At 38.9% G+C, this 25,965-nt stretch overlaps 1 protein-coding gene across 1 annotated transcript; it reads right to left on the bottom strand.

The window, feature by feature from the left end:
* Positions 1-2,393: 2,393 nt before the first annotated feature.
* Positions 2,394-17,099, bottom strand: DDX18 (DEAD-box helicase 18). The gene is made up of 14 exons (XM_081260466.1): positions 16,936-17,099; positions 15,251-15,625; positions 12,954-13,076; positions 10,922-11,057; positions 10,473-10,573; positions 10,173-10,372; positions 9,972-10,086; positions 8,918-9,057; positions 8,317-8,478; positions 7,720-7,872; positions 7,272-7,385; positions 5,469-5,525; positions 4,979-5,156; positions 2,394-3,951 (listed from the first exon to the last, which is right to left on the bottom strand). The coding sequence occupies exons 1-14, from the start codon at positions 17,018-17,020 to the stop codon at positions 3,809-3,811; spliced, it is 2,082 nt and encodes a 693-aa protein (XP_081116592.1). The 5' UTR covers positions 17,021-17,099; the 3' UTR covers positions 2,394-3,808.
* Positions 17,100-25,965: the final 8,866 nt, after the last annotated feature.

Below are 25,965 nucleotides of genomic sequence, written 5' to 3'. Positions count from 1 at the left end.
TAGGAATTGAGTGGTATGGTTTCTAAACAGGAAGTCAAGATTCTGGGCTGCTCCGTGAAACCAATAAGGCCCACTTTTTTTCTCCCCATGAAATTATAAATGAAAATGATGAATCCAAAGAGAGAATGGCTTCCTTCTCAGGGACTTGTGGACAAAGTAAATCAGTTTCATCTCCTGTGTCAACACCTTTGGACAGTGACTGAATGCAGCACTGTTGAGATCTCAAGGTGGTGATCTGCTTGCAGAGGTAAGGGTGCCATGGGTGCTAGGTTGCCTATGGCATGCTTCTTCCCTCATTAGATATTCAAACAAAAGCACAGCTCTTTCCATCTGGAACATCAGAGCGTATGTGTCTCCTAGGGCTATCCTAGTTTGTGGCTGACTATACATATTAACACTGTTTCCTGGGTTGGATATTCTCACTGTGAGGTCAGAGCAAATGGAAGTTTAATAAGAGGCTGTATATGTACGGATTCTCACTTGTTTGCAAACTGCATGAAAATCACTCGGATACCTTGCCCCATGTAAGCCCTCTGGACCACAATCTCCCCTGAGGGGTGGGCAGGGGGGAGGATGGAGGGGCAGGACAAGAAAATCTTAGTCCACTGGAATCCAAAAAGGATGCAAGATTTTCACACCTAGAAATAGCTAGAATATGTCTGCATATTCATATTATTTGGAAGACAATACTCCTCTACAGCACAACTCACCTCCTTTGTCAGAGGGACCTGGGGAACTGAGGGAGTAGCTCAATGAGAGTATTTGCTTAGCAAGTCTAAAGGCCCATTTTGATCCCGACAACTGAGGCAGCAGGAGGGAAGAACCTGGCCACATTTGTCTGTATCTTCTGTAGTTTCTGACACCCAACAGATTTATTTATTTTGCAGGGCTAGAGCTCAAACCCACGGCCTGGCACATGCTAGGCAAGCACTCTACCACTGAGCTACATCCCAATTCCGCAAGTCGTAATTCATGATGAGCCATGAGTATTTAAAGGCACATGGTTGTTGCCTCCACCTAACAGTAAAATCAGAGTAGCCTTGAAAATGGCATTTGTTATGGGTCTAAAAAAGTGAAGTATCCCCCAAATCCTCCTGTCAATGCAGGAACTCAGAGACAAAATGATTAGATTGAGTGTTGTAAACTAATCAGTCCAAACTAGTTTGTATGAGTGGGTGAAACTGGAAGGTGTGGTACCTGGGGTGTGCCCTGGCAGGGTGCATCTTCCCTGAGGCTGCTCTCACCTTTTCTGTGCTTCCTTGGCACCATGAGGGGAGCAACTCCCCTTCACCATAATGTACTGCCTCATCTTAGACTCAGAGCAAAGAGTCTACAGATTGAAAACTCAAAACCATGAGCCCCAAATAAACTCTTCCTTCTGTTAAGTGGTTCTTGTCAGGTATTTTTGTCACAGTGATGCAAAAGCTAAAACAGCATCTACTGGATAGCCTCCTTAGAGGGATGTTGCAATTGGACCACTTCCCTAGGCCTGAGTTTGCTGTTTGGAAATCCTGTCTATTCTAAAAGAGCCCACATGGGCTCAGGATCTTGGGTTAGCCCTTGCTACTCCTGCTGTTTGGTAGCAAGCTATTTACAGAGGATGCAGAAACATCTCACATATACAGAGCACCATGCCAGTTACCTTATTCGTTTCTTACCTTTTTACGAATTAAGCAATATTACTTTCATTTATCTCATGAAATAGGTCCAAAGAAGGTTCTAAGTGGCATAGCTGGAATTTGACACAGGCACTAAATTTATGAAAAACATTAATTTATGGAAAAATAAGATCCATTTTTTGGATATCTTTAGTCCAGCTTTACATAAAACTGCTCAAACTAAAAACTTAAGATACAGCAATGATTAACCACCACTGCAGACTCTTAGACCCCAGGGCTTCTAATTACATGTAGTGATCTAGTTGGCTTCCTGCCCATGCTGCCTTCTAACCTTCATGACATCACTTAATGCTATTTGTCAGGTGTGCTCTTGAGAGCCTGAGAAACACTTCTTGTGCTAATGAGCCCTGAGGATGCTGTTGCCCTGGCCTTGCATGATCTGGCAACAGACTCCCTCACATCTGCATCCTGGCCAGGCTGCTCACGTCTGGTTGTCTAAATGTCCCTAGTCTGGATCATCCTGCCACCAGAATAGCATTTAGTACTCAGTAGGACTCTGAAATGGCTAAAACCAAGTTATATAGTAACAGGTTTACTTTTCTCACAAAATCTTTGGAGGCTGACTCACACTAGGGGTTAACAAAGGCAAGACAAATAGGGCCACTAGACACTGAATCAAGAGACTCTGACTGGGACAAGCAGGAATCCAAGAACCCAAATCCTGGTGGACCATGCAAGGATTAACAAAGCACTGTCACAAATGAATTACAAGAATAGGGGGGAATTATTTAATGACACAGGAAAACAACACATTATGAAACAAGCTGGTTGTACAAGTAGTAGGTAGAGGATGACCTCATTTTTGATAAAAAATTAAAATGTATAAACACATACAAAACCTGGAATGTTACATGCCAAAATATCAACATTATTACTTCTGACCACTGATTAAATATTCTTCCCTTTGCTTATATATTTTTTAAACATAATCATTTCTGAAATGAATAAACAAAGAGCACTGAGGAGTGAAATAGTTATTAAATGGTAGGAGTTAGGAATCTAAGAAGCCAAGGCAGGCACTCAGCAGTCAAGGTCCGAAACTCAAAGAGATAGCAGCCAAGCCTAGAGGTGGAACATAGTTCTTTCCTTTCCTACTGTAACACTGATCCAACTGTTTCTTCTCCACTTGATATTCTCTGCATAATTACATTAATGACACTATGAATATTAACTGGCACAACAGCAAAATGCTGCTAGCAACTTTGGTTTTGAATTGCTATAAAATAGAACTACTTTGTAGTTATGTACTACACAGAACACCAGAAATGAAGGGCTCCTGTGACAAAAATCCCAACTGATTAAATAGCTGATTGCTATTTTTTCTGACCTTGGTTCATGTTCAGTTTTCAGTACAAATGTATCTTTCATGGATCTGGAGATTTTTTCCTCACACAGAAACTAACATTAATGTACACTGGGCACTGGCTCATGACTTGGTTTTGAGTCTACTGATAGACTTGGCCTTGTCTTCTAAGTACTCTGAAGAGCTGGAAGGGCTTATTAAATTCTAAATCACCTTACAATAAATTGAAGTTAGACTCACCATTCTTTATTCTTAAAAAAGTTCTTAACTAAGTTACCAAATGAAAGAAAAGAAGATTACATTTCTATTACTGTGAGGTTCAACAATTTTAATTCTCTCCCTCCCTCCATAATGCGAAGATTGCTTAGGGGCACTTTATTCAAGTAACAATGGTAAATAACCTTTATTTCTTACTCTTTAAAAAAACAAACAACTGGAGAAAGGCTCATCATTTTAAAACTGGGAATATATAAAAGTGATTTTTTTACCTAAAGTGTTTCTTTAGATAAAAATACACCAACATTTTCAGAAGCAAAACTAAAAAAATAAACCAAGACTATTTTCCACATTAACACCACCTGTCCAGTGTATTAACATCCCTCTCTATAGCAAGTTATAGCAATCATACCACAAAATCTTTACATACCATAAAGTACAAGAATATTAAAACAATGACATAATTTGATTTTTTTGGTATGTTATTTAAAATCAAAATATAATTTCATCACAGTAGAGATCAAAAAGAATCTAACGCTACAAAAATTCCTTTTGGAAGAGAAAGAAAAAAAATTTCAGGGCAGTTATTCAAGATGAAAGGAAGTTCATTTTAGTGAGAGAACTGCCGGCTGTCCGATGATTTCTTGCTAATATGTTTGAAGATTTTGGACTTCTCAACTTTCTTGGTTTTCTGGTAGCCAAATCCACCGCCACCACCTCTCTTTTTACGCTTGCCCTCACTGCTGTTCACATCTACAGATGAAAATGTTAAGGAAATCAAGCAACAAAGGTGATGAACTGCAATCTAACACCTACAGAGAGAGAACCCAGCATGCACTGTATCACCCCCCAACAATGAAAACATGGACATGAGCCTCTGGGACAAATCTGCAGAAAACTAGGTGTCACCAAAGTACCTGTGGACTAAAATTAGCAGGTATGATTTTTAAAACAAAATGTAACAGTTAATGACTTCACACAATGAAATTCAAAACAAGAAGAGATAAGGAGTTATGAGGACAAAGGAACACACTAAAAAGTAACCTGTATCACAACAAAATGACTTTCACTTCTTTTCAAAGCTGATTCAGGAATGTGTGGCCAGGTGAGGAAGCTGCTTTTCCTGTCCCAATTCAGCATGTACTCATTAAGGCAGACATTTACCCATTGTCTACAACTAGGACAGCAACCCAACAGGGTTTTCTATCTAGTCCCCCAGGAACTACTGCCTTAACAGTAAAGAATAAGCCTTGCCTTAGCTGGCTTGGTTTCTTTGATGGAAATGCGAGGACAAAGCACATGTCATAAAATGCAGCAATATCAATTGGAGGTCTTATTCCCTTTGTGTTTTATCCTGAGCAACACTTTTTTTTTTCTTTTACAAATTTGCCTCATCCTTGTTTAAGACCATTCAATGGCTCTAACAGGATTAAAACTTTGACCTGGACAACCACCTAATGTTTGCTCTTCTACCTCTGTGCTTCTTCCTGGAATGCACAACCACTTCTACCTCTCACTGTCACTCAAAGTCCTTTATCTTACCAACACTTAAGTCACTAGTTGCCTTGTTCCCGTGACCCCCATCCTGATGGCTAACCCCTGTTCAATAAACCGTACTTTTACACTCTTTTGCTAGTACAGAGAAACAGATGCTGACCAGGACAAACACCCAAGCCTCTGGGCAGTTGCCAGAGCACATACTAACCCTGTGGAGTCCAATGTCCCTTGGTAAAGTCTTTACCCCTTAGTTCCAGATGACTTAATTTAAAAAAAAGGATACTCAGATCAACAAAAGGAGGCACCTTGAAACCAAACGACAAAGCAACCTGAGGCAAATTTAAGTTATTAACATCAAAAATCTGTTTCAGAGAATGAGAATCATATGCTCGAATGTAGGACTTGTATGCTTCCTGGGCTGACTTATGAAGAAAGTAGTTCTTTTCAATCAATTTTTCAAGCTGAAATAGAAAACACTGGTTTTAATAAAATAAAAAAAAGCAGTTCTCAACTATTAGAACAAAGTCATCTTCAGAAGATACTTGTTCTAATACCATTGCTCCGGGTTTTGGATTACGTGTAAATTCTTACCATGGGGAGAACAATGCTCTCAGGGGTGGACTGAGAGGAGCAAGAGCACAGCAGTGGGAAACTGGACAGCAGGAAACCTTAACAACAGGGCCCATCTTACAAAAGGGCAGCCTCAGAGCACAGGGACAACACAATAAAGGTTTCTGTTTTCTCTGAAATACAAGGGAGGAGGAGATGCATACCTGAGATTGAATGTCAGAAATTTTGGACCAGGAAAAGTCAAATTCGTTTAATGGAACCTAGAAAACAACAGAAGTACAAAAATTATTAAGCCAGAATGATCAATATTCACATTTCTGGATGAATGAAGAAAGTGTAAAGTGTTCCATAAACAGTGAGGAAAGTGATAGAACCGGACAGCCATGGTTCAGTGTAGCTAATAAGCTGAAGACAGAGAAGGATGCCCTGTGGAATTCCCTCAGGACAGGTAGCAAACTCTGTTTTCTCCAGTCTCTCCATGTCAATGGAAAGTTCCACATTTACTCTGCTGAGTTTCCACGAACCATGCTAGGAGTCTTCATTTCTTTCTTCCTAAAAGATCGAGAAGGTGAGGAATTGAACGGAGATAATGAGCTAGTAAGTTCTTTTCTCTAGGGATCTCTATCATCCTGATTATTGGAAGGGTCTGAAATTTTTAGTTAGCAGGACCATCAGCCCTTTCTTTCTATTTAAGAAGAGGGGCTCTAATACCATCTTGCTCTGTGACCCGGTGACACCAGAGGTCATAATGACTACATACTTCCACAAGAGGGATTTGTTATCATTTATCATAAGCAAATAAAAAGCACAAGACCTGTGCTAGGTACTGAGGGGAAATAGGTGTCCAAATTCTACACTCCGGCCTCACAGAGCTTGCTTTGCAGTCCTGTGGAGGAGACAAATAAATGAACACTTGTGCTGTGGGAACACAGAGGGCAGGAAACCAGAAAGCTTCCCATAAGAGACAGCAGTAGCTGAAACCAGAGCATTCCAGAAAACCAGAAGAGCTTCTAGAGAAAGTATACAAAGGCTACAGGGCAATTTCATGAACTACACCAAGTTTCAGTGGGGAGGAAAGTCACCAGGCAAGACTGTGCCAGGCAGGCTGACAGGGAGACAGATGTCATGGAAGAGAAGATCTGACATGCATCCACAACACCTAGAAACAAGCCACTTAAGTTTTGTTTTTGTTTTTTTGTATAAGGGTTTAAACCCAGGGACACTAACTACTAATTTAAGCAACATCCCCAGCCCCTTTCCTGCCTTAGCCTCCTAAGTTGCTGGGATTACAGGTGTGTGCCACTGTGCCCAACTACCACTTAAGGTTTTGATGGATTCTGTTCTGGTAGAATGGAATGAGGCTAGATAAGGCAAACGGAGGAAAGGCCGCAGGCAATAGCCACTCTGGAGGCAGTTATAAGAGAATGGGTTGAGGGCTGAGATTATACTTTACAGTGAGAGACTTCTGGTGGTAAAGTGCTAACTATGAGGGAAACCGAAGACCAGGAGGTGAGAACAAGGGACAGAAAGCAGGAGGCAACAGAGGTAGGAGTGACTGAGGATCTCCATTGCCTCATAGGAGGCCAGAAGGAAAGACACCAAGATGGTGGTGGGGTGTAGAGAAGACTGCAGGAGGGAGGGAGGTAGGAGAGCGATGACCAGGTGCGAGGGAGCCTACAATGGTGGAAGAGTTTTAAATAGGGCTTCAGGAATGGCAGAGGAGAAACAGACATAAAAGGCATAGCTGAACAACACAGTTAGAGGGCTGAGCCATGTGGTCCATCCTTCTGTCTGTAATTCCTGGGTTGGAAGCATGTAAATATTATTATGTTTAACCTGCTGAACAACTGCAGTTAACCATGCTCTGCCCTGATTCAGACCTCTGTGATACATTTAGAGGTGGCATGTACTTGCTAACAATCCCCACCAAGAGGACTCTGTTCCCAATTTAAGATCCATCCCGCACCACCCCATAAATTTTTTTTATCCTAACCAAAGATCTTTACCTTGGATTGCTTCAAATAACGGAGGAAACCCAATTCTTCTGGGCGCAAAATGAGCAAGGCATGCCCTCTTCCATTCAGCCCTCTTGCTGTTCTACCCACACGATGAATATATTCCTTGGGTAGAGAAAAAAAGCTGTGTTAAGGCACTGACTTCCACATGTGTCTGTTACCACGTGGCCACATTTTTCAATTATGTTACTTCCTTTAGGTCTTCTGTTCTTAACATTACTCCAAGGATCTACTGTTCCTAATTTATGACCACAAATGCCTCTCAAATTCTCTTTGGGACCCACAAAGCCCCAACCATTTATTAATACTAGAGAAGTATTGCAGTGTCAGTACAGTAAGGCTAACCCTTATAAATATGAATGAGGTGCTTCTTGGGAACATGGAGAATAAATGTACTCCTCATAGAGCCATTCTGAAGACACCCCAAAGACTCAGTTACCTTGGGGTCATCTGGAGGGTCATACTGAACAATCCAGTCAACTTCAGGAATATCCAACCCTCTTGCTGCCACATCTGTACACAACAATATCCCTGAATCTGCATTGCAGAACTGGAAGAATGTGGTGGTACGCTTATTTTGCTTCTGCTTTCCCTGGAATGGATAAAAACATTCATCAGAGCTGGAATTTTGAGTTGCTGCTGGGAAGCATAAATGCAGCAACCCTAAACTGGAGGTGCCATTCTATTTTATTTCAAGTGCCATCCCTGGACTGTGTTCTATTTCCCCAACAGGAGGAGGATCGTGTCCTTCACTCCTCTGTAGCCCATGCCCTTCCACACCAGCAGAGCTCCCTCCACACAGGACCAATCACCTATGAATATTTCAACTACTTTTAACTTATAACTATGTTTCAAGGAGAGAGCAATACATCCAATCCCATAATCTATAGAACTTCCTAAGTGTAATCTATTCTTTTTATTGCCCCTTTCTAGGGCTACAGATGGAACCCAAGGGCTCCCACACCCTAGGCTCTATAACTAAGCTACATCCTCAGCAAGTCTAATCGATTTTCAATAAGCCATCACAGTCACTTACATGAATGGCCAAGACAGGTAAATCGATGTAGTTCAGCAACTCATAATGGTATTTTACAGATTTACAAGATGAAAAGAAGACCATAAGTTTCTTTTTTCGGTTCTTCTTAAGGAAGGTAAAGAGCAGAAGGAATCTCTTTTCAGAGGGACAAACAACATATCCCTACAAGAGGTTCAGATAAAGATACAAATTAACCAAGGGAACTTCCAGCACCATGAGCCAATACTGATTGTGAGCACTGAGAAGAAAGCATATATGTACGCAGCCTTTCTGACAGCATTTTAAAACAAAACCAACCAAAGCAAAGGTTTTTAAGCCTCATCTAATTACAAGGAATATTTTATTCACAAAAATCTCAACCTTAAAGTTTCCACTTTCACGTCACCGCTTTTCCATCTTACAGCTATACATCCCAGAGCCAGTATTTCCTTATTAAGAGTTCAGGGTATTTTATACCAGAAGGGTCAAATACACAATATCACTATATTTAAATTAAAAGCTCATTAATCCATTTGCTTTCTGGATGCTTTTCTACATCCTACATACAAGGAAATACCAAATAAGATCCTTGAAGTATTAGGTTATTTATTTTAAAAAGTACCTGCTCAAGACCATCCACTGTTGCATTAGCTTTATCATCATCAACACCAACATACAATGGTTCCTTTTTCAAAGAAATCCTTGCCAGGTCTTCCACTTTTCGAGTTTGTGTGGCAGAAAAGAGCATCGTCTGTCTGCGTGCTGAAATAGACACATGCGAGATAACTCAAGTCTTTCAGGGCATCTCTGTAATTGCTTCATAAAACTGTCAGTCACCACTGTGAGAAGTTACATGTGTGAGGAGGAAAGGGACAGAGTCATAAGGCATCTTGCAAAGAGGCATAAGGAAACTTGAGAGTGAAAGATATGTTCATCATTTTGATTACAGTGAGTTTCCAAGAATAAACATGGCAAGAGTATAAAACATTATGAATTTTAAATAGGTACTGCTTATTATGCCAAGAGTATATTTCGACGATGCTTTATATGATTTATTAGCACATAAATCATATAATAAATGGGATCATGGTCGTATTATGTATATAAACAGTTTACATAAGATGTTGCAAGACTACAACCAAAGTAAGTACACATCAAATATAATACAGAAGGCAACAAGACTATGGTTACCTGGAAGACATCAGACAAAGTAAGAAGACGTAAGATGGTAGGGGAGGGTATGAGACTTATGTTGACACTGTATAATGCCTTATAACTTCTGAAACAGCAAAACTATTATATGAATCAGTAATAAGCTTGATGCATGGGGCTGGGGTTATGGCTTGGTGGTAGAGCACTTGCCTAGCATGTGTGAGGCACTGGGTTCAATTCTCAGCACCACATATAAATAAATGAATAAAATAAAGGTTCATCAACAACTAAACGACAACAACAAAAACAAAGCTTGATGCATGCATTCCAAATTACCTCTAAGAACGATTGGCACAAGTACATCATACAGCCACAATAAAATTCTGATATTAATACAATATGGTTGTTCAGCAATGGTTGCTCCCATAGGAAAATTATTGCATCAATTAATTATTAATTATTATATTAATTAATTAATCTTTGATTGCTATTATGCAAGTCACATGTAGATGTAACCTACTTACTTGGCAGAAGTTTAATAATTTGCTTTAATTCTTCTTCAAATCCAACATCCAAGATACGATCGGCCTCATCAATAACCAGACACTGAAGGTTTTTATACATAAACCCTGGGGTATTCTAATAAAAAGGAAAAGAAAAACTGTCAGTTGTCAAATGTATGTTTCATACAAGATAATAAGAGGCACTACATAACAGTGCTCTACCTGCATGTGGTCCAGGAGCCGGCCGGGTGTTGCCACAATGATGTTGATCCCATTAGCAAGTTTCTGTGCTTCAGCAGATCTGTTACTGCCACCCATGATCAGCCCATATGTGTGAACGTGGTGAGTCATCAGCTCCTTAAGAACACCAAAAGTCTGCATGGCCAGTTCTCTAGTAGGTGAGAGTATAAGAGCTCCTGTTCCTAAAAAGCAAAAAAAGCAAGACTTTGAAGTCACCACGAGTCTCTAAAACCCATAGCAAACTTTTAGTGAAATAATGCCAGAAACTGATCAAAAGCTTACCATTCCTGGGCATGAACTTTAACTTAACAATGAGTTCAATCACAGGGATGAGAAACGCGAGGGTTTTACCACTGCCCGTTTTTGCTGCTGCTAAAAGATCCCTAAATATTAAAAAGGAAAAGAGGAAGATATTCAATCTACTCATTAAAAAAATATTCACTGAATACCCTACACATACTAAACACACATTTTAGGTACTAAGCTCAACCATGAAGACAGACCCAGTTCCTGCCTTCCCTATTGGTGAATCAACCATCTTGGTTATATACTTAGCTCAGAAATACGAACTATTATAGAACAGAAATAAATATCTTTCTTCAAATAATTAGAAAATCACTTAAAGGTTTCAGTACAAGTTGGATATATCAAAATTAACAAAACATACTCATATTTACAATCTTACAGTCCTAAAAATAGACACTAATGTCCAAGCATCAATGTTATCATACCTGCCTTCCAGAAGTGGCCTAATACTTTTATGTTGAATTTCAGTCATGTTCGTGAAGCCCATTTCTTTTATTGCCTTCAGAGTGTTTTCATTGACAAGATTAGTTAGAGAAGCAAATGAAGTATCCTCAAAAGCTCCTAAGCAGAAGACAATTTATCATTAGCAAACTTATTTCTTTAAGAGGAAGAATTATGGTACTTACATGAAATGGAATGCCAAGATAGTGGTGAGGGTGACAGTCCAGAAAGAAATGAAATATTTAAGAAGTCTGATTTAGAATGACCCCACATATCAAGTGGCATGGTGGTTCTTAGCAGGGGTGGCATCAGACACATGCTGGGGAGTTCCCCACTCTGCCTTGCGCAAGTGTAAATCAGGGATTCTCAGCCTTGGCACTTCTGATGATCCCTAACCTATGACAGATGACTCAACTTACAATTTTTCACCTTTATAACAATGTAAAAGCACATCTTTACAGCTATTCTAGTTTTCACTCTCAGGTATTTCATAAATTACATGAGATAAATTACATGAGATAAATTACAAGACAGGGTTTGTAAGAAGAGTTCAGAGCATGTTTAATGTAGGCTAAGTGATAAAGTTAAGTGTATTACATGTATATTTGATTTACGTTTTCAACTTAAAGTAAGTTTACTGCGATACGATACAGTTTTATCTAAGTAACATCTGAACTAACAACGTGAAGAGTTCAGAACGTGTAATGTGGGCGAAGTGATGATGTTAGGTATATTAAATGCATTTTTGATTTAGAATTTCAACCTGAAGTAAGTTCATTGGGATACAGTCCCATCTAAGGAACAGCTGAACTGACATTATGTGCTGTATAATTTTCTTTCTTTTCAGTGCTGAGGACTGAATCTAGGGCCTCATTCATACTAGGTCGGTGCTAAATCACTGAGCCACATCCTCAAACAGAATAATTCTTTGGTGTGGGAGGCTAGCCTATATATTATAAAGTTACACAGCATTCCTGACAACCAAGAACATCTCCTAGGAACTGCTCTTCCTGGTATACCTGGGACAGGAGATTTCCTGTGATACAGAACTTTCAGTGCTAAATCTGGGAAATTTCTGGGCAAACCAGGATAGCTTTAGTAACTCCATCTGGTAGGGTTGAGAACTCTACCTATTTCTTGTTGAAAATTACTGCCATAACTAGCACATCCTTTTTTTTTTTTTTTATGTGCCAGAGATTGAACCCAGGACTTTGTACATGCTAGGAAGTAATCTACCACTGAGCTACACCACCAGCCAACCTTTATAACTAACTAATCAAGCATGTCTAGGGTTGGATCTTAAGCTCTTAATAAAAAAGCCCCAGCCAAAAATAGCTCATGTAGTTTCTAGATAATTCTGGTTAAGAGCTGTGAATTCTAATCTAAATTCTTGACTTTATAAAAGAATAAAAGTCAAAGGAGATTAACTTGGCAAGTCTGCTCCTCAAAAAAGTCAATTTTATCTTTCCCTCCTTATTAGTAACCGAGCCTAAACCTCTGGTGTCAATTTCTAGGCCATGATTTCCCTACTGCAACAAGGACGGAGCCTTATAAAAGGATAAATCAACAAAACATAGGATCCCAGAAGCTGCACATGTACAAAAATATGTTAGGAACAGAGAAAAGAACAAAGGAAGGAACGAAAGTACTATGGCACCATGAGGTAAAAGATGAAGACGAAAAACTGCAGCAGAAAGATACATAAAGAATTTCTCAGTTACTTTTTTCCAGCTAAACTAAAAGTCACAACTGAACCTTCAATCCCATAATCTACGTTTTTTATTTTTTTTGTACCAGGGATTGAACTCAGGGGCTCATTACAACTAAGTCACATCCTTAGCCCCTTTTTATTTATTATTTTAGATAGTCTTGTTAAGTTGCTTAGAGCCTTTGCTAAACTCTGAGACTGGCCTTGAACTTGTGCTTTTTCTGCCTCAGCCTCTAGGTGTGCACTACCATGTCTGGCCAGACACATATTTTTGAGACGGTGTATCTGGAAAATTTCCTGCAAATTACCTGTTAGTCCCAGGGGCAGGCTGGGTACTTCACTGTCCTCTTCCTCACCAGCTGACTTTTCCACACTGTTTTCTGTTTCTTCAGGAGCTTCAGAGCCTTCTTCAATTTTTACTTTTTTTGTATCTTTGGTTTTAAAAGAGAAAACAATTTTTTTTCTTAAAACAAAAATATCAAATGAGATAAACAAATGACTTGTGATGCAAAGAGGTATATTTTCCAAAGCCTAACATATTTGATATTGTCAGAATATCTCCTTTTCATAAAAAGAGATGTCATTTAAAAATTCAGGGTACATAAGATTTTCCAATGAAACTATAATTTCAGGCTTCTTTTTAAATCTTTATTTATTTTTATGTGGTGCTTAGTACTGAACCCAATTCCTCACACATGCTGGGAAAGCACTCTGCCACTGAGCTACACCAACCCCCTATTTTAGGCTTCTAAATGTACTATAGCATCTCATTTAAAAACTTCTTATGAGTTGACTTAAATAATATAAAGATACTAGTTACAATTTTCACACACCTCACTGGGTAAAAAAAGAGCATATGTGGTGAATGTAATTTCTAAAAACTCCTTACAAGCGCTAATATGCCCCTCATGCCATTTACCATTCATTTTCTGTAATAGCCACTTTAATTTGAAAGATGAACAGAAAAAACAGAAGATATCATTTTCCTAGAGACAGACTATAAAGCAAAGGCAATGATTTACTTAACTGGGTGACAAGAACTAGACTGATACTAGGTTTCAAGAGGTGAAGGAGGCTTTACATTCACAACTTGCATAACATGGTCCCAATATGCCTTTCCAGTCACACTTCCCATAACTCTCTTAAAACATCCCTTCTGGCTCAACTGGGTTTATTACGATATTGGGCTTTTAACAGAAATTTATGGCACCCATTGATGCTGGTTTGAACAGAAAAGACGTAACCCAAAACTCTGGGCTCTGTAGCCCAGCACTAGCCTCTTTCCCTGTACCTTACTGAAATTCTTCTGGGAACCGGTCAACTCTGTAAGCAAAGGTCAAAAGTCATGGACATCACCAGCTGCTCTCTATGTTTTCTGCAGAACACTTCTTTAAAGTTTACCCTTAGGTTAAAAATTCCAATAACATGATTTAGATTAGAAATGTTACTTCCTTGAGCATATTCAGAAGACTCTTGAAGCCATTAATAATTTTACATTAGGAATGAAATCACTTTACATAAAAACTAATTCCTAATCTTCAGTTTTCCCTATTTATTAAGCAATTTCTCGTCATCCAGAAATTTATTAGTTTGTAGACAACAAGAAAACAGTCATACTTTAGGAAAGTTCTTTTAGAAAGCTCCTTTCTAAAAGAAACCTTTTCTTCAGACAAGATACACTCATGATGTTCTAACTCTAGGGCTGGCAAACTTTCTATAAAGGGCTAATAGATATTTTGGGCTTTGCAGGCCATATGGTCTCTGTTGCAATAAAAGCAATGTAAACAAATGGGCAATGTGGAGATCTAGTAGTTTTACTTAAAAAATTGGTGGAAAGCCAGATAGTTTGACAATCCCTGTTCTAACCTGCCTGGAAATCTCTACTTGCCACATCTCATTAAAATGCTTGAGTTTATTACATGCAATCATCATCTTTCCTCTCTCCTTTCTCACCATTATCTTGTCTATGTTACTCACTTGGAAATTAACATTCTCTTTGTTCAAAACTTTTCCTAAATGCTATTTTATACAATTTGCAATTAAAACTCTTTTTAAAAGGAGAAGACTTTATGGTAAGAAAAAGGAAAATATGTGGCCAAAAATGAGAAAAATCAATAGAATCATTAATGTGAAAACCCTTGACACAGAAAGGCCAGGGGAGAGAGACCACCAGCCCAGATTTCTTTAGTTTTAATAACTCTACAATTATGTTTGGAAATAGGCAAACCTAAAATACTATACCATAGTATGTTCTATTTATCACAAAAAGTTCAGACAACTGCCCCAAACCAACCAACTAACCAAACAAAAAAACCCCACAAAAAGCACATTCCTATAATTCTAAATAAGTTCTTATCTAGGTATGCGGCTTTCTTCAAGGTTAAGGATTGTAACATGACACACTGCTGAATATTTTGATAAAAGTTAAAATGTATCTCTAGTATTATAATATTTCCTTCAGCTACAAGGCTAGTCTCTGATATGCTGAGGAGCACAGGGGAATTACATGTCACACACACACAACAGCAACAACAGAAGGAAGGTGGGATGACTATGAGAAACTATTTGAATAAGATGGCTGAAGTTCAAAGAACAAAGTACCTACCAGGCCCAGCATCATTTGCCATTTTTCTCTTTTTCTTCTTCTTTTTCTTTTTTGTTTCTGAACTGGGAGACTGTGTTTTTGCTTCTCCATTGGTTAATACGGTAGACTGGGGGGATTCTTTAACATTTATATTTTCCACTATTTCTTCAGACTTATCTCCATTTTGTGCTTCTGACAGGCCCACATTCATAGAATGCTTCAGGGATTTTTTAACTTTTATATTTTCCACGTTTTCTTCAGACATATCTACATTTTGCACTTCTGACAAGCCCACAGTTACAGAACGCTTCAGGGATTTTTTAACTTTTCTGACTTTCATTGTTTCTTCAGGCACTTCACCATTTTGAGTTTCTGATAGGTTCACATCTGAGGCCCCTGTTTAAAAACAGAACAGAAGGAAGGGGGGCTTAAACATTTTCACATAAAAAATTCCACGGTTTCGGAGACTCAAATTATTTAGCTACTTCTTGTATGTTCATTGTTAAAATGAACATAAAGTTGGTGTTTTACTATAGGAAAAGTAGACATTCTGCTGGAAAACAGAAAGTTATAATGATTTCTTAACTTCAAAAGACCCCTCTTTAAGGAGTTGGGAAAGGAAAACTTCAAGGAGGTTAAATATGATGGGCACAGACAATGGCAGTTACAAAATATACATTTAAAGTATCTGACAAATATAACTAATTGTTACACTGAAAAAGGCATTTCATATTATTCACACAAGTACCATGTCTCATAATTTTATAACACTCAACACTAACTCTCCTAGACTTTAGTAAATTGAAATTTCAGTTAATGAAATCACTATATTTGTCTCAATATATATTATGTACAAATACCCAAGGATGTCATTACAAAAGTTTCCCTGCTCAATTCTGCTCACTCCAGAATTTCTTTCAATCAATCAATGTCTATTGAAAACCACCTGGGGTGACACAATATGCCTCCAATATTTCCCCTAGTGTGTATGTATAGGGGGGGATTTATACCTAATATGGAATCCAAATGGATAACACAATGACTTCATTATCTGTGGCCCACTGTCAGGAATATAAACTTCAAATCCTAATTAAGTCATAGGGCAGTACACACATATATAGAAGCTCTTTGAGCCTCAAGTTGGGATCGACAATAATAAAAAATGGCAGGAGAGGCAAATTTTCACATGTGAAGAAGACACTTTCTGAGCTGATAATAAGGAGTGAAGAGCCAGCAGGTTGGTGATGGTATCAGGTAAGTTCTATTAAGAGAGCAAAATCTAAAAATTGTTTTGGGATTAAAAGAAATTAAATAGAAGATGGAAAAGGTGCGTAGAAAGTTAGTTCATGTGTCTGACTGGAATGGGAGAGAAGGGGGACGAAGTGGAGCCTGCAGCTGCTGAGAGTCAAAATGGGTTAAGATGAAGCGCAAAAGCACTTCTGGAACCCGAGAAGTCAACCCAGCGGCCTCCTTTTCTAACTCTGAAGGGAGGAACTGATGCTCAGAAGGGTCAGAAGCGGTCCTGGGCCACCCAGCTGGTGGAGAGTGGCGCGGACCCGACAGGATGCTGCCCCAGGTTGCCTGCTAGCGAACCGCGATCCCACGTGCCGCGGGAAACTGCGGCGCTTCTAGGAGCCGCGGGGACTTCCCACCCAGCGCCGCCGGCCCCGCCGCACGGGGCCCTCCTCCGCCACCACTCAGCTCACTTTGTAACTTTAGGTTTCGCTGCCGCAATTTGAGGTTCCGCTTCTCGATCTTCTTGCGCAGAAGTTTCATCGGCAGGTGAGACATGATGCCGGAGAAACGCCTTCACCTCGCTGCCACTGCACTGGTTTTCCGTCCTCAGAGTGGACGTAACTTCCTTTCAGGCCACTAGCGCTCAGCTCAGCTAACTGGAAATACGTCACGGAACGCTCGAGCCCGGCAGGGCGGAAATGCTTCCGGGGCGGAAATGAGTCCTAGTGCTTGCACCGCGGTACCGTGGGCGATTCTGTACAGCGCCCCCTGGGGAGACGGAGGTCTTGTCTTGTGCCAGATCTGGCTGCACATGACCAAGATTTGAGAGCTTCTTTAGTTTGTTTCCCCTGCATGTACAAACAAGGTCCAGCGTAGGGCACCATTAATCACGTGCCTTTGAAAATCCTGTTGCCCTCACGATCAGCGTATGTTTAACTCTTTAATAAAAACTTCTTACTTAGACTTCCTATCACAGGGATCTCTTTCCTAGGACTGCAGTTACCCTACAGTTATTCACTGTCTAGCTATTCCTATTTTAGCATATTTGGGCTAAGAGTTTGTGGTAGATGTGGAGGTAAAATAGTGGAGCTTATGGAACTTCCATGGAGACGAAAAATAAGAACTATGATGGACGTTATGACCCATGACAAGGGAAGCACAAAAAAGGAGCAACATTCTGGTCTGGGAATTGGGCGAGGGATGGAGTCTACATGCAAGCAATGCCTGTTATGTATGCATAGGCACCGAGCTAGCCTTAGACTTGGTGGCACACGCCTGTATTCCAGGGACTTGGGAGGCTAAGGCAGGAGCATCGCAAATTCAAAGACAGCCTTAGCAACATAGGGAGGCCCTAAGCAACTTAGGGAGACCCTGTCTCAAAATAAAAAAATAAAAATGGGCTGGGGATGTGGCTTAGTGGTGAGGTGCTCTTGGGTTCAATTACTAGTATCAAATAAATAAATTAAATAAAACAAATAAATTAAATAAATAAAAAATAAAGTTTCTACCACTTTGACATTCTTAAATCTTTCTTGGACCTCAATATTATATTTTTTGCCACCTTATTAAAAATATTAAATTTAACAGACGATACCTTATCCACCTGTTCTTTCAATTTCCACCCCAAATCCTTAAGTTTAAAGACAAGTGTTTGTAAAATAAAAAGCAGATTGTGTAGTTTCTCTTCATCAAATAAAAAGTGTTCCAAGAGGAATCAATCTGTTTTCCCAACACCTTAAAATTGTGAGTCGGAAATGACTGACTCATCCTCTCCAATCACTGCTTTAGGATGGTTGAGTGATTTTCTACAAACTTTAAAATGCTGTTTTTATAAGGTTTACCACTCTACACTGTGTAGGAACTTAAAAAGTGCCCAGTAATCGCACACAAGTAAGACATTGCTTCCTTCAAATGATTTGATTTCCTGGTGAGAAATAGGTGGGTTTTGCAACGATTCATTAGGAATATTAGGAAGGTCATAGGACTAGAAAAGACAGAGTTTAGATACATTTTCCAAAAAATAATGAACATAACTGGATGACCAATTGTATGTGGGAATTAAGTGAAGGAAGAACAAAGGAATGTCTTAGACTCTTTTCTGTTTCTAAAACAAAACATCCAAAACTAGGATACTTGTAAATACGACTAGAGGCTTATCAAAAGCCAAAATGAGAATCTTCATGTATCTTAGTTGAACATGACATAAAGCAAATGAAATTCATGCACAATTAGTTTGACTCTCCAGCTTATGTCAGAGAATGACCCATTGCAAATTCCCCCAAATTACTTTGCTTGAGTTTATGTAAAGATGAAGAGAAACAATCCTGTTTGACAGAGTCTCTGACTTGTATTCACAAACAGGAGGTTCTAGGGGCATGATCTAGTTTGGGACAGGCAGAGGCACTGTTGGAAAGATTCATGGAGTGTCTCTGAGGAACCTTGAGGTATTTAACATAAGCCTTACAAAGTAGATATGGAGAGGGGTGCAGACTATAAAGGCTTTTCTTCTGGGCATGAGGTGTGGACAGGATACAGGAAAATAGTCTTTATCAGGAACATTAAGCTTGTTGATTCCAGAAAAAAATATTACATATTCTCACATGTTCCCCAAATTTGGGAGAAAGCAATGAAATAGGAATCACATACTTGGTTTTGAACAAGGAAAAGAATTCCACCAAAAGAAAAGAGCTGAGAACTCTTAGTGAAGGGGGAATTAGGTCCTATAATGTGAGATCCTCATGCCTTATCCTGTCAACACTGAACTTGATGATAACCTGTACCTTCAGCTTTAAAATATCATCTTTAAGGCAAAATAAAACAGAAAGATGCATTTAAAAATATAATTTTATATAGCAAATTATTTGTCCTTTACAAGTTATTTCTTAATCACTATCCATGGAAAAAAACAAACTGAGATATTTCAAAAGCAATACTGATGGTGGTTCTTGGCAAGTCTGGCCAAGGATCCAGTCACAAATGCAAGTGTAAATTGTTTCTTCTTTTATTTGTTTATTGCTGATCTTATCTGTCAATAGACATCTGATTACAGAAGAATTAATTGCTCATCTGTGTGGACTTTTTAAGTTCCTACACTGGAAATTTTTTAATATCAAATATTTATTAAGGGGCTGGGGATGTGGCTCAAGCGGTAGCGCGCTCGCCTGGCATGCGTGCGGCCCGGGTTCGATCCTCAGCACCACATACAAACAAAGATGTTGTGTCCGCCAATAACTAAAAAAATAAATATTAAAAATTCTCTCTCTCTCTCTCTCTCTCTCTCTCTCTCTCTCTCTCTCTCTCTCTTTAAAAAAAATATTTATTAAGTTAATAGGACATTCACAATTGAGTTGGCTTCCAAATTATATCATTTGGCTTATGAATTTTCTTAAAAAGTGTCATATTTTGAATTGGTATAGTTTAAGATGATGTTGATATTATTTTTATATTAAAGTTTTTTTTTAACCTCAATTATGGTAAATGGCTTGAGGCTCACTGGGTGTTTGCCTTTTAACTCTTATATCCTGCTGTACCCTCTGTGCTGTGGAATTCTTTACCAATATTTCAGTTTGACTCCATAACTTCTGCCATCTTTAATCATTAAAGCATCTGGTCTGTTGAACTTGTCCATCTCATCTTTAATCGCAAGCTCCTTCCTTCTGCAAAGGAGGCAAGACCCTCCAAATATTTCAAGGGGAGGAATGAAGTGTGGTCTTCTTGCTTTCTTCTTCCTTTCTCTTTTCCGTGCTTGTTCCTTAGGCAGAAAAATATAAAAAGTCATTTCCTTTCTTGATCTTCCATGGTAAGTTGGAGCTCCTTTCTTTGTTGGTTGGAATGGCTTTCTTCCTTTAACAGACAACCATGTTTTTGTGGTGGGGAGGTTAATTTACCTACTTATTATTTCTAGTCCTCATTTAGCTCCTTATGAAATATTGTTGTGGTGGGGAAGTTAGTTTTCCTATTTTTATTGTCCGTTCCTCATCTAGCTCCTTGACTAGAGACCTGGACAGGTGGAGACCCCAGAAGCTTATACCTGCAAAGAACTCAAATGTAAGAAGCTCTCATAAGCCTTGATGGTTATTTTTGTGATGCACCTGTATCTTCTAGTTCACCCTGCCCCACTGGCACCTCCGTGTATCTGTCTGTCATGCACTCCTCATTGTCCCATTCCAAGGATGCCAATAGCATCAATTTCAGGCACAATTTTGGGCCCTTTAACTCCTCTAATGGTTCACTTTCCTCTGAATTATTTAGATAAGGCATTGCAATAGAGCAAAAGGTACTAGAAAAATGTATGTGTTTATTTCTCTTGCTTTTTTTTAAGCCTTCCTTATTCAGTCTAATCTCAACAGGTCTTCTGCTTCTTGCTTCATTTTCACAAGCTTATTTTTGCAAGTAGCTATCTGAATTCACAAGTGTGAGACTTCCTGGAGTCAGAGCTCAGGTGAAGACAAAGCAAAGCTTGAACTATGAACATAGCTGTGTTAGCCTAGAGCACGTCCAGGTAGCTGTGTTGTTGAAACTTACCTCCTTTGTCTTGGGGAACTCATTTCTGTGGTTATGAAAGAATGTCTCTTTATTCTCCAAAACCTTTCCATTTGGTTTACCTGATGTTTTTGAGCAAGGTATAATCAACTGGCATCCTCATTACCTATAAGCTGGAACCGAGTTGTACAGAGTTGTACAAATGTGGAGGCAGTTATTTGAAAGTTTTGCTGGCTTAGGTATAAAGTGAGGATAATGTCGGTTTCTATTTTGTAGGGTCATTAAAAGAATGAAATGAGTAAATACATGTCAAGTGCTTAGGGCAACCCTGTCAAACAGAAAAAGCTCAATCAATACATATGGCCTAATATCATTAAGGTATTTCTTTGGTTCACTCTTTTGTGTTTGTAAAGAAAACCTTATGCAGGCTCAAGTTGCCAGAGAGATCAACAGAGATGTGCATTTTGGACTCAGAGTGCTTAGTGCCACAGGGAAGGCAGTTTTTTTAAAATCTTTTTATTAGTTGCTCAAAACATTACAATGATCTTGACATATCATACATTTGATTCAAATGGGGTATGAATTCTTATTTTTCCACGTGTACAGACTGCAGGATCAATCTGCAACCTGGTTGCATTCTTATCCCCTTTGTCTTCCCAGCATGCAGTAAGGTATCTGGCATGTGAGTACTCAAGAGGAAAGGAATGGAAGAATGAATATGCTTTTGGTCTTATTTTAATTCTTAGTTATCAGCATGCTTTCTTTGTTTGGTAGAGACACGTGAACCACAAGCATAGATCAGACCTGTTGGCCTGGAATTCTCCAAAAGTTAGGGGAAGCACCAAGCTTCTTGGAAGCACAAAGTTCAAGCCACAGAGTACCTTTTTTTCTGAATTGCTTTTCCACAGAATTGACCACTACTTAGAGAGCTTCATCATCTTGCATTTGAGAAGCAAATTCCATGTTTTTCTACTTGAAGAAACATTAGCACTGCAGATCCTTCTCCTTGCCGTCAAGGCTAGCAAGTGGGGTCAACTGAATAATGAGCAGATTAATCAAAACTTCAGATGCTGCCTCCAGCTCATAACTTACAGACTGACAGGTTCATAATCCTTAAAATCATCATTTTCCCTAAGGTAGAGGGCTTTTCTCTAATAAGCTACTCTCTTTTGTAGCATGAAGATTCTAAAAAGAGGGATACAATCTCTTTTCCTTCAATAGAGTGCTTCTCAATTCTTACAACTATTCATTCAGCTAGAAAAAAAAATTCTTGAAGTCTCGATGAGGGATTGATTCACACACACACACACACACACACACAGCAAAGAGAAATATTGGCTAAACTGCAAACTTAGGTCACACTTTTAAGTTAGTAAAGGAACTTACAGCCAAAAAAAAAATTGCCTGAAAATATGCAGTTTGACATTAAACCATTAATGGGTTTAAGGTTTCTGTGCCCCTAAACCATTGTTTGAAAAACACATCCATCATCTTTTCCATTCAGCACCCTATTTTAGTCTTGAAAATTGGTATTTTTTTGTAACTTAATATATTAAATCATACTATTTTAACAGAACTCAGAGTGGGATAAATGAATCCTTTAAAAGCTCACAGGGATCATAGTCCTTGACCATAGACCTTCTCAGAAACTTAAGTACTTACAAGCTGTCAAGATAAAATTGCAGAGGGAAGTAAGGGGAGGGGTGGAGATGTGGGAATGGGAATGACAGTAGAATGAGACGGACATTATCACCCTATATACACGTATGCCCACGCTACCCGTGTGACTGCACCATGTACAGTCAGAGGAATGAGAAGTTGTGCTCCATCTGTGTACAGTGTGTCAAAATGCATTCTACTCTCATGTGTAACTAATTAGAACACATTTAAAAAATTGAGAAAAAATATAATATTGCATAAATAAGAAGTATTGTGATACTTACAATATAAAATAAAAATTTCTGGTCCTTTCTTCATCTCAGTGGCTACTAGCTTTAACTTTCTAGGCTCTTCTAGTAAATATCCTATGTCGAAAGAGATCATATATTGTCATATGTTAGTTAAAAATTGTTTTGTTGTTTTTCTTTCTACAGTGATAAGAGACTTCCTTTCTTAAACAGGTCCTCTCAATTCTTCTTGATAGAGCCGTGTTACTGCTTATAATGTCTAACTCTCGCTTGCCTCCTTGTACTCAGGCAAATGTCACCCGTGACAGACTTTTTAATCTTTCCCAAACATTCTAATTGTCTTGCTTTCTCTCTTAAGTAGCTTTTGGTTTGTGTGTGTGTGTGATGCTGAGGATTGAACCCAGGACCTTGTGCATGCGAAGCAAGCACTCTTCCAACTGAGCTATATCCCAGCTATGTCCTTCTCTTAAATTACTTATAATCCACCTATTGTTAATTTTAAAAGAAGTCCCGGTATCCTGGATGTATCCCAAGTAGGGATGTATTTTTCTCCTCGGAGCCGTCACTCTGGAAGTTGCTGTCGTACCGCTTCGATCTTGTCTGCTCCTTGGGCCTGCACCTGATGCCAAAATATTCAGTAGACTGGGGTAGATTTATATGGCTTGATAAATATCTCCATCTAAATCATAAGAAGTGCATATAGGAGAGAGACTGAACCATACATCACTGGTGATGAGGGAGACTTTAAGATCCAATACTGAAGAGTGTTTTTTTTTTTTTTTCCCGTGTGTCACTTGTCCCAGGCTAAGCCAAAATCCCTGCATGCTCAAGCCCCTTAGATAAAATGCATAGCATTTGAAAATAACCTATGCACATCCTCATGTACACTTTAACTCATCTCTAGATTACTTATAATATCAAATATGACATAAATGCCATAAATAGTTGTCTTATACTATATTGTTTAGGAACCAATGACAAGAATAAACATTTTACATGTCCAATACAGATGCAATATTGGATGTCTTCAATCTGTGAACCTTTGGAGTAGTTTCTAGTGAACTTATCATAACAAAGGAAAAGCGGGGTTCAGTGAGAGCATTTGTGGTGATTAAGTGCTCATTCAGTATTGCCACTTACCAGGAACATTGGAAATTGGAAGGAACAAACTTTTTAGTTGACCCCCACATATGATTGGAGGTATTTAGTGGGAGAGGAAGAGAGTATCCTATAGCTTCTAGGACAGTCCTGGACAGAAAGAATTGTCCTACTTCACATATAACTTCCAAATATTCTCTGAAGAGTCATGTATTTAATTACCGGAGCTTGGAACTCAATTATATTTTACATATAAATACTATGTATTTGGCATGATTTTAATATACATGGAAAATAATTCTCCCACCCTTGTATTCATCTCCATGGCGACTTGCTTTTACTTTCTAAACTCTTTGTTCTGGTAGCTACCATCATATTTCTAAGTCACTTACACATTATTATATCTTAATTTAAAATTTTGGGCCTTTTTGACTTTATGTTATCATTTACCTGGCTTAAATCAAGTATCCTCTTAATTCTTTCTGATATAGTTTTGTTGGGAGTTTTTTAATTCAGTGTAAATCGAGGGAAGATTGTATTTCATTTTATTTGCAGCTTTAATGAGAGTTGTTCATCATTTTGGAAACTCATGTCACTGGTGGCAGAGTTGCTGATGGCATTTGAGTCAACAACATGACAATCCTATATTGATCTGCCTTTGGGGCTTTTTTATTCACAGTGATTTTGTAGACGGATTCTGCAAGCATAAGATTACCCGATCAAATCTTTTCAAGTGGCTAAGCATTTACATATTGGAATATATCTTTTTAATTGCTTTCCTATTATTTGTGATTTATATTATAACTTGGATACTACATTGAGAGTTTTTTAAATTATGTACATAGGGAGGTTATATGATCTGTACATTTAATTTTAGGATAGTAGAAGTGAAATTACAAAATATTAAATATTTCTATAAGACTTGGGTCTTATGCAGTGGAGCACAAGTGTATGATCTGAAATTTTCCCAGAACAAGTTAACATTCTACTTGAGGGCTGAATGCTGAGGATAACTAGGCCAAGACAAAGGGTAAGTGTGTGTGTTGGGGGGGGGGTATGGTGTTAGACGACACAGATGAGATCTTTGCGAAGGAGGGAGCTAGGAGAGTCAGGGAATTAAAAGAAGACTCCTATGGTTGGTGTTCAGAAAACCAGGTGGACAGGAGGATCAAGTGAGGCTGGTAAGATAAGCAGAGGCCAGTGCCTTCAAGGACTTTAAAAACCAAGTTAAATTGAATTTTAATATTAATTCTACATCAATGAAAATCCAATAAAGGGCACATAAAGTGATAAAATCCAATTTTCATTTTGAAAAATAACTGCCTATAGTGTGGAGAAAAAAAATTAATGGAGGATGGATGGATGCAGGGTGAATATGAGGAAACTCTAGCCCAGGTGAGGGATGACTGTGATCTAGATTAGGGCAGAGGTAACCATTATGACATAAGAAAACCTATCTGAGAAATATTTTGGAGGTAAATAGATTTGGGGATGAAATGAATTGCTTGTTGGTCATGGGCAGAAGGGAGATGATGGTGCCCGTGAGGTTTGGCTTGTGCAATTGGGTGGTGCAGACACTGTCTGTCATGGGACCCTAGAGAAGGAAGGGGACAAGGCTTAGGGAGGGTCAAGATTGCAAGTTTGGCCTTGGAATGTTGATCGGAGATGCTGTTGAGATCATGAAGAGGAGGGGTTGAATAGGCAGTTGGGACTCAGAAGATACTTACAAGACATCTGGCCAGAGATAGAAACACGGGGCATGTACTTTAAGGGGCAGTCTCAGCTGCAATTCATAGAAAGAGAATGTGGAGTATTATGAGAGGACAGCCCAGGATTGAGCCTTAGGGAATGTTTTAGTCAGCTTTTTTTGCTGCTGTGACTAAAGAACCTGGCCAGAATTTTAGAGGAGGAAAAGTTTATTTGAGGGCTCCTGGTTTCAGAGGTCTTAGTCCGTAGAAGGCCGGCTTTATTCTTCAGGGCTGGAGATGAGGCAGAACATCATGGTAGGACAGG

The sequence above is a fragment of the Spermophilus citellus genome (genome assembly GCF_964194105.1).
Source record: "Spermophilus citellus genome assembly, chromosome: 11".
NCBI classification, from domain to species: Eukaryota; Metazoa; Chordata; class Mammalia; order Rodentia; family Sciuridae; genus Spermophilus; species Spermophilus citellus.
The sequence above is the reverse complement of the archived record's forward strand: the minus strand, read 5'-3'. Positions and strand labels throughout refer to the sequence as shown.